The sequence below is a fragment of the Contarinia nasturtii genome, unplaced genomic scaffold, assembly GCF_009176525.2.
Source record: "Contarinia nasturtii isolate CC-2019 unplaced genomic scaffold, AAFC_CNas_1.1 Cnas_scaffold_5432, whole genome shotgun sequence".
In the NCBI taxonomy this organism is placed as follows: Eukaryota; Metazoa; Arthropoda; class Insecta; order Diptera; family Cecidomyiidae; genus Contarinia; species Contarinia nasturtii.
The window spans coordinates 1-9494 of NW_022202704.1; the positions used below are offsets into that span (position 1 = coordinate 1).

General features: G+C 35.0%; 1 protein-coding gene across 2 annotated transcripts; it reads left to right on the forward strand.

Moving 5' to 3' along the window:
• Positions 1–682: 682 nt before the first annotated feature.
• Positions 683–2046, forward strand: LOC116351422. 2 transcript variants are annotated; one of them, XM_031783520.1, is made up of 6 exons: positions 683–792; positions 855–915; positions 978–1243; positions 1308–1458; positions 1536–1772; positions 1853–2046. In XM_031783520.1, exons 1-6 carry the CDS (start codon positions 706–708, stop codon positions 1993–1995), a joined length of 945 nt encoding a protein of 314 aa, XP_031639380.1. In that variant the 5' UTR covers positions 683–705; the 3' UTR covers positions 1996–2046. The 2 variants fall into 2 exon arrangements, with proteins under 2 accessions (XP_031639380.1, XP_031639381.1); XM_031783521.1 differs by having other exon boundaries at positions 1308–1407.
• Positions 2047–9494: the final 7448 nt, after the last annotated feature.

Below are 9494 nucleotides of genomic sequence, written 5' to 3' on the forward strand. Positions count from 1 at the left end.
AACATCAGCCATTTGACTTTCATCCAAATTCAACGAACGAATACGATCATCGATAAAATTAAAATGCATGAACGAACGTGTCACTGAGAATTTATATCAGAACATTTCCAAATTTACAGTAATGCGTCACAGTGAGAACTTCCAAAGAAGTGTTTTTTACTTATCTGATATAACTAACAAAAATCACAGCGGCAGTAACCGTTTTTCTTCACAAATGACCTATATTGAGTAAAGAAAATGTAGTAGTTGTAAACTACCACTTCTGTTGATCGCAATTTGTACAAAATATGCCATTGTTTGAAAAAGGCCAAAAAGGTGAACATCTGATTTGTTGAAAATTAAATCGAATTTCACCTATTTTCTGGGAATGTTTTTCAAGAAATTTCGTCAAATTAATTCGTTTTTAATCGTTTTTAGTCCTTTTAAGTCGTATAAATTTGGCCAAAATCGAATATACTTGAATATAATTATCAACTTATTTTTGAGACACCAAATTATCTCTCTATATTTTAGGAAAATGTTTGAATTAGTTTTTTTCAGTTGATAACTTGTAATAGATAAAGCGCCATCTATTAAAAAAAGGATCTGTCATGAAAAGGATCTATTATAACATTACATGAATAGACCGGCAGATGTACACAAAAACATTTGTTTTTTTGTTTAAAGACGTCAAACAATATTATATATTTATTTGATATAATTAAAATGGAACTAATATCAAGAGAAAATGCACTTAAAGGTTCTCATTTATACTTCTCTCTGTTCTTTTATAGGATGATTTATATGGATTTGGTAATTTTATACTTAAATTGAAATTATCTCAGAATTTAATATCGCTTGTGTTATTTCACCAGAATAATCAAGACACTCCGGATAGGATTCGATTGGATATATTTTTCGTTCTTTGTTTTACAAGTAATGTATAATATAAATACAAATTTATATATAAATATAAACATATGATTTTTTAATTTCAGCAATACTTTTGTCATTGAGTAAATTTCATCCCGATTCTTGCTTCCATAACTCTTGGTTTAACAAATTGTATCATGCTATGGTGTGGATATTATGCGAAGTGTGTTCTTTTTATTGGTATTTAATATTTATTGGTTTATGGATTGAAGATGTAAAATTAAACCGTGAAGACTACATACTTCGAATCATATTGCTCATTTCAATCATCCCATCCACTATTTCGAACAGTTTGAATCACATTCTTTTAATTCAACATCACATTTTTAAGGTACACCCCATTTACTTATTCAAATTTTGTTCATTATTTACTTCATTATTCTTTTTATTTCTAGTCTAAAACTAATGTGTACATTTATCTGGTTAAATCAATGCGTTTTGGCCTATATGTGACATGGATTATTTTTATTGGGATGAACTTTCTTTCATTTCGAGGTGCACGCCAATTTTTTGTAATTTTTTCCCAATTTTTCCAGATCGTTTTTAGTATGTGATTCAGCTATCAAATATCTCTCAGATTTTTTCAATATTAACCTATTATTTTTCTTATTTGTTCTAAACAGTATGTCTTTATTCGTGTTGCTTAGTTACTTACATTTCTGAAATGTTTGGGATGCACAGTGAATCTGAACATCAAATCATGTACGTTTCGTCCTCAGACATACCATTATGTATTGTTGTAGTGAAAACAATGGTATCGTTAACTTCTTATCCGCTGCTCTTGCCCGAAATGGTAAAATTGGACCCAAAACATGAATCGTTACTTGGGTGTGTATTTGGACTTCTCTGGTTTTCTTATGGTAAGTACAAATCAGTAGTGTCGACAAATATTTTGTACTGAAAATTTCCAAAATATTTATTTTAGTTTTTCTTTCCATAGTGCGCTTCTCTTATATGAATAATATAATACTTAACATTCAAAACAGCCCTCCATTCGTGAACCAATTTACGCTTGAGGATATTATGCAATATTTTCGAATACCCGAAGCTTATTGTAAACAGACAAAGTATATTCAATCGTAGTCGCTTCAGAAACGATGAACATTGTTGACACCGAAAATGATCTGAACTATTTATGCGTATGTTTGTAATTTAAAAAAAATTAATAAAATTCAATTAATTTTATATGAAAAATTTATGTTGTTTTGTTAGCGAAGTTCATCGTATATTTGTCGTGAGATGTAAAGTGTACATGAACAATTGCATAAAAACTTAAATGAAAAATTGATGACAAAAACATTCAATCAAAATTGTTATGCTATATCACGATGCAATAGAGGGTCCAGAACCATACATACCAATTGAATATTCACGAGTCAAGAACCGATTGGCTACTTGGCTCAGCAACAGATCCCGCCTAAATTGGCAGGGTACGTTCTCATGTGAGCAAACGAAACACTTCGTTCAATTCACATGTTCAAAACTCACGGTGGAATTAGCCAAATTTATTTATTTATTTATTTATTTATTCACCGTCTGATCACAGACTGATTTTATCACAATTATTTACAATATGATTTGCAATGAAACACTACCCGATCGAATACCAGCCGCCAGTCTTTTCGACTTCGGAGCAGCAGATATCGACTGTGTCCATTGTATATTACTATTCATAACACAATTTTTCTTAGTCTATTTTACCGAATATTAAATAACAAATTGTCCAATTTAACAATACTAATTCTAAAAATGCTTCGCGATGCTGATTCCAAAAATGTTTCTCTTATTAAATTAAAATTCCTACACGCCACGTAAAATGGTTGACTATGTGCATATTCAGCTGTAAACGTTCTTACTCTAATAAGTTCAGTATTTCTTAAGTTTCTTTGGTTTACGTCATATTGAAGTCTTGTGTAAACAATCTTATCTCTAAGTGAACTCGATACTATTCTACCCAATAAGAGATCGTAAATTAAAAATATAGAGGCATTTATACGCCGTCTCCAAAGCGGTTGAATATTTAAAGTATCACATCTAAAATAATACGGTGGCAATACAAAATTCTCGTCTCTTTGGTAAACAAATCTTAATGTCCATATCACAAAGTCTTTCTGAATTGATTCTATTCTATCTGAGTGTATACGGTGGTATGGCTGCCATACAATACTCGCGTATTCTAATTTTGATCTGACAAGTGCACAATATAATATTTTCGCCGTTTCGATCGTGAACTTATTTTTTAGTGTCCGTTTTATGAATCCCATAGCCGCATGTGCACTAGCTGTAATCGCATCGATGTGGTTGACAAACGTTAGTTTTTTGTCGAAAATAACGCCGAGATCCTTGTGTAAATTGATTCGTTCAAACGTGTGTTGGCCGTTGTTGATCGTATATATGTAGTCGATTGTGTTTCCACCTTTTGAATACGTCATTACAAAGCATTTCTTCAGATTCAGATATAGGCTGTTTTCAGTGCACCAATCATTCAACTGATCAATGGAGTTTTGGAAAGTAATGGCATCACTGGGCGATTGTATTTTTCGAATCAATTTCAAGTCATCTGCAAAAAGTAAGACAAGTGCATTTGACACGGTTTCGACAATGTCGTTAATAAAAATAATAAATAGACATGGTCCCAAAATACTTCCCGCAGGTACTCCTGATGTGACAGTGAAAGTACGTGACTTTCTTTCGCCGATTCCAACAAACTGTGTACGGGCTGTCAAATATCCATGGAACCATTTGACTAGTCGTCGGCCGAATCCAAATTTCACCAGTTTCTGTAGCATTCTTTTGTGGTTGACCCGATCGAAGGCCTTCTCGAAATCGGTGTACAACACATCCGTTTGACATTTTTCGATCATTGAATCCATCGTGAAATTTACCATTTGCAATAAATTTGTTGAGGTTGATCGACTTTTTACGAAACCATGTTGATTGTGGTTGATTTTTGCTTGTACAAATGTGTCGATTTTACTATACACAACAATTTCGAATAGTTTGGCTATTGTTGGTATTATCACTATTGGCCGATAGTTCGATGCGTTGCTCTTTTTACCAGACTTGAATATTGGTACAATCCTGGAATTTTTCAACGCTGACGGAACACATCCTTGATACAATGATTTCCGAAATAGCACTGTTAACGGGTTTGCCAAAGATTGTGCACAGTTCTTCAGTAGTTTCGGTGATATTCCGTCAGGACCGGCTCCTTTATTCACATTTATCGATTGCAATGCCTTCAATACATCGTGTTCATTGATTTCGATATCAAACGAGAGATCACTGCATTCACTCAGCAATTGATCCAAATCGATATTATCGCTCTGTGTGTATTGATTTTCGAAAAAATCAGCGAATAATTCTGCTTTCGACGTTTCGGTGCTTGCTGTTTCATTGTTGTATTCAACAATAGCAGGAATGTCGCTTCTTTTTCTTCTGTCGTTCACAAACCGCCAAAAGTGTTTTGGATTTGATTTGATTTGCGCTTGTATACGGACGATGTACGATTTGAATAGCTGGCTTTGTAAATGGACGAACGAATCAGTGATGGTGTTGTATTCGTCGAAATTGCCAGTCTCCCTTGCTCGCTTGTATGCTTTCCTTCTGACATTTTTCATGTGCTTCAATTGTTTCGTGTACCATGGTGGATCAGTGCTACTTTGAACGGTTATCTTCGGGACAAATGAATCGATCGCCTCTTGTAGAACATTCCTAAGAGTTAGAAATGCATTCTCGAGGTCATCTATTCGATTAATTTCTGACAAAATGTCATTTCCAGCAAAGAATTCGTTCATCGAATCGAAATCGGCCGAGTTGTATGCATATTGTTGCGAAGATTGCGGTGATGTGGACTCGTTTCCATCAATTGTGATTTCGATTTCAATTGCTTTGTGCCAAATGTCGGACTTTATCATTGGTTTAGTTGATTCAATCAACGACATTTCATAAAACTTGTTTGTGAAAACAAGATCCAAAACATTTCCGGCTGGATTCACGATATTTGACATTTGGTGAAAGCCACAATCGAACATTGTGTCAAAAACAGCAATGCCACCTTCTGTCAATACGTTAATTGGCAAATAATACTCACCGTCATCGGCTTTGACCCATTTGACACCTGGCTGATTAAAGTCACCACATACAATTACAATGTCATGTTCGTTGTATGGAATCAGCTTGACGATCTCAGCAAATTCCAAGAATTTTGCGGTTTCATGTACCGACCGAATGTACACAGCAAATACATATATATTGCACGAATCGAACGAAATTTTTACACATACGTGCTCAAGGCCGCTGCGCTCCGATAGAATCAGCTTTTCACTGTTGAATTGGCATTCAACAGCAATCAGCACTCCTCCACCATCGATTCTATCACTTGTGAGTTCCGTCCGATCACCACGATACACATTATAACGTTTGCCAAAATGTTCAATGTCAGTAATGTTCTTTTGAAGCCATGTTTCGAAGAAAGAAATTATATGAAAAGGACACGATTTTGTTGCTAATCGTACCTCATCGACTTTGTCCCGAATTGAATGTGTATTCTGTATATACACATTGATTTTTGTTTGATTCGAGACTATTTTTGGCGAGCTTAGTGTTTGTTTTCGATGCGGTGTCAATGTTCGTTCGGATTTTCGTTCGGTGGTGTTCGTTTCATTTTGTTTGATGATGTGGCCTGTTTGTTCGACGCTTCGGTGGCTTTGATCGGTGGTGATACGGTTAAATCCATCATATCTGGTGACGGTGATTTGCTGATGTTTTTCGAGTTCAATGCCGGGAAAAAATCACCTAAAGTTTTGTTCTGCAAGAACTCACGGACAAGAACATCTTCTTCCCACACTTCCGGATTGATCAAAATATCAAAATCGTCTTCATTTAATTCGATTTTGAACGAAACGAACTTCAATGTGGTGACATCTTTGTCTTTTTTCACTAGTTTGTGCACATTGAATCTCGATTTCTCGTTTACCTGCGTTTCTGCCATGATATAGTCATTGATTTCTTCGGTTGTGGTCATAGGATTGAATCCAGATACCCAAATTGCCTTTTTAAATGTTGGTTTTTCGGCTCGTTTTGGTTTGGCTACCACGCTGAGTCGATGTGTGGCCGATTTTGTCCCTGTTTTTGGTTTTGGTGCATCGAATTTGACATTATTGGCCGGTGCAATAATCGATTTCGGTGAATCCTCAGTTCGTGGTCGTTTGGCTGACTGGTTCGTATTATTTCGCATTACACTGGCATACGAATTAACTGCTAATGGTGTTTTCATTTTTTGTGCGGCGAATTTCGTGTTTTTCGATGTAATCGGTGTGTTCGGTGCATTTTGATTCGGGTGCAAAAGAGCCGGTCGGAGCACTTTACTCGCTATCATTTTCGTTGAATTATCAATGCCGGTTGTTTTTTCGTCGATTGTGTCCAATTTTTTTGAATTTTCTTCAATCACAATGCGGAGCGATTTTATCTCGTTCATAATTTGACGAATAGACATTTTATCCGGTTTCGGTGTTGATTTTGTTCCAAATGACGCGTTCAAATCGTTCGATTGTGTACCGTTTGACGTTTCATTGGCGCACACATTGCAAAAAAATCGAATGTTCGGAGATGAAATTTGGCTAACTTTCAGGTTAATTCCAATGCACAGAAGATGAATGCATCCATTGCAGTTGAAACACTTTGTGGTCTGATCGGGCTTAATCTTTTCTCGTGGACAATCGTCCCTCGAACAATTTTTGTTTGTTGTCATTCCGTTGCTTGAAAAAAAGTCACTGTTTACACAGAAAAGCAACAACAACACTATGATACACAAATGTTCAATTTTTCACTCGCAGTAATATTATCAAAAACACAAGAAAATTACTAAACTTCATGTAATTCCAATAGAAATCACCGTAATGTCGTTAAATATATATATTTGGTTAATTAAAATAACATTCAAATGATAAATAAATACAAAAAACACAGAGCTAAAAACAATAGTCGGTTTTCGCTTTGACAGCTAAACGTCAAATTGCCCAAGGAAGACCTCCGGATGGTAATTGGTTTACTTACCGGGCACGCCAGGGTCAATTCTCATATGAGAAATCTAAATCTCAGAGACGACCCGGACTGTAGACTGTGTGGTGGAGAAGGGGAAACCACTGCCCACCTCATAGATAGATGTCCAATGTTGGATACCATACGGGCTGACTTCACGGGCTGGAGATCCTACCCTTTGATTCATGCACCGAGTGTATTCAAATTGGTAACGTTTTTCAAACGGGCATGCGATGACAATCCATGCCTTAGAAACATTTTTGGATAAAAGACTATTCTCGTGTATTCAATACACACACGGGCGTCTTGCAATAAGTTATGAAACTTGAGCAACGAGTAACTATATTAAAATTTACTGTTTAAATAGGACACTCCCCGTTTTAATCCAATAATCCAATAATCCAATAATCCAATATGCTATATCAACAGCCATTGAATCTAGTGTAGTGATTGCGAAAATATTATACAACATCAATTTTTATATGACACTTCTGAAAGTCAATATACTTGCATTTGGCTATTTTTTTCAATATTTTCCAAAAACTTCTAAAATAAAATGTCTTACATCCGTAAGATGAACTTTTCCGCACTGTGATCCACAACATGCATTTATTACGTATCTTTTACCGTAAATATGAATTCATGAGAAAACTGAATCTGATATAAGTTTTGCGATAAAAATAATTTTTGATATACTTTTCAATGTTTGTATGAAATCGTAATCATGTGAAAATTTGCAGAGGGTATTTTTTCACAAAAAGTTAACATTCTGAAAGTTTGAAGAAATTTCAATGCATATTAAGGGTACTTCCCATACAAAATTTCGTTTTTGAGCAAAAATAAAATGTCTTACATCCGTAAGATGAACTTTTCCGCACTGTGATCTACAACATGCATTTATTACAAATCTTTTACTCAAAGAATTCACGAGAAAACTGAATCTGACATTAGTTTTACGATACAAATAATTTTCGAAGCACTTTTCATACAAAAACTACTAAAAATGAGAATGTTTGTATCGCAGTCATGCCTATATGATATCGTAATCATGTGAAAATTTGCAGAGGTTATTTTTTCACAAAAAGTCAACATTCTGAAAGTTTGAAGAAATTTCAACGCATATTAAGGGTCCCATAAAAAATTTTGCTTTTGAGCGAAAAATCCACAATTTTGTTCGGAAGGTACCCCTAATATGCGTTGAAATGTCTTCAAACTCTCGGAAGGTTATTTTTGTGTGATAAAAATAACCTGTGCAATGTTTCAGCTCATTACGATATCATACAGGCATGGCTTTCATACAAAAATCCAATTTTTTTGAAATTTTTGTATGAAAAGTGTGTCGAAATATATTTGTATCGCAAAACAAGCGTCATATTCGGTTTTCTCATACCCAAAAGTGTTTTTTTAGTATTTAAGAATACATTAAATATCACTTTTGGAAGAAAAATGGAATTTTTCCCATGGATGGCCATGGGCATCACACCAGACATGACACTTCACTCTGTCAACCAAAGTGGCTCAAAATCTAATGGTTTCTATTCCTCGGCACCCCCAATCATCCTGTGAACTCAGATTTTGAATTACTTTTCTTGTTTGAAAGTTATCGTGTTAACAAATTTTTGCGTACAGGGTACAGCGTACAACGTACAGGGTACCACGCACATACATTCGGACATCGAAAAAACGCTAGATTCGTGTTTCCTGGCTCCTAAAACACCCAGAAAACATGTTTTTTGAGGATGTCAATTTTTCGACCGGTCCAATACTTTACCTTACACACTAGGTGTGTGCGGAAAAGTAAAACCAAAATTTTGTTCAGGAGGTACCCCTAATATGCGTTGAAATGTCTTCAAACTCTCGGAAGGTTATTTTTGTGTGATAAAAATAACCTGTGCAATGTTTCAGCTCATTACGATATCATACAGGCATGTCTTCCATACAAAAATCCAATTTTTTTGACATTTTTGTATGAAAAGTGTGTCGAAATATATTTGTATCGCAAAACTAACGTCATATTCGGTTTTCTCGTACCCAAAAACCCCCCAATACATATTTTTGAGTGTTTAAGAGTACATTAAATATCACTTTTGGAGGAAAAATTGAATTTTTCCCATGGATGGCCATGGGCATCACACCAGACATGACACTTCACTCTGTCAACCAAAGTCGCTCAAAATCTAATGGTTTCTATTCCACGGCACCCCCAATCATCCTGTGAAGTCAGATTTTGAATTACTTTTCTTGTTTGAAAGTTATCGTGTTAACAAATTTTTGCGTACAGGGTACAGGGTACGCACATACATTCGGACATCGAAAAAACGCTAGATTCGTGTTCCCTTGCCCCAAAAACACCCAGAAAACACATTTTTCATGGGTGTTAATTTTTCGACCGATTCCAATACTTTACCTTACACACTAGGTGTGTGCGGAAAAGTAAAATCCAGTACAATACGAAATAGATCGAAAAACCGTTCAAAAATTTAATTTGTATATTTATCAGAATTGGATATTTTATTTTCAATAGTATAATCGAAATAAAC

Bases quoted from the DNA above. Each gene is read 5' to 3' on its own strand.
- LOC116351422 (XM_031783520.1), top strand. From the start codon at position 706: ATGGAACTAATATCAAGAGAAAATGCACTTAAAGGTTCTCATTTATAC. The intron at 916-977 runs GTAATGTATAAT...TTTTAATTTCAG, and splicing joins TTTCGTTCTTTGTTTTACAA to CAATACTTTTGTCATTGAGT. The intron at 1,244-1,307 runs GTACACCCCATT...TTTTATTTCTAG, and splicing joins TTCAACATCACATTTTTAAG to TCTAAAACTAATGTGTACAT.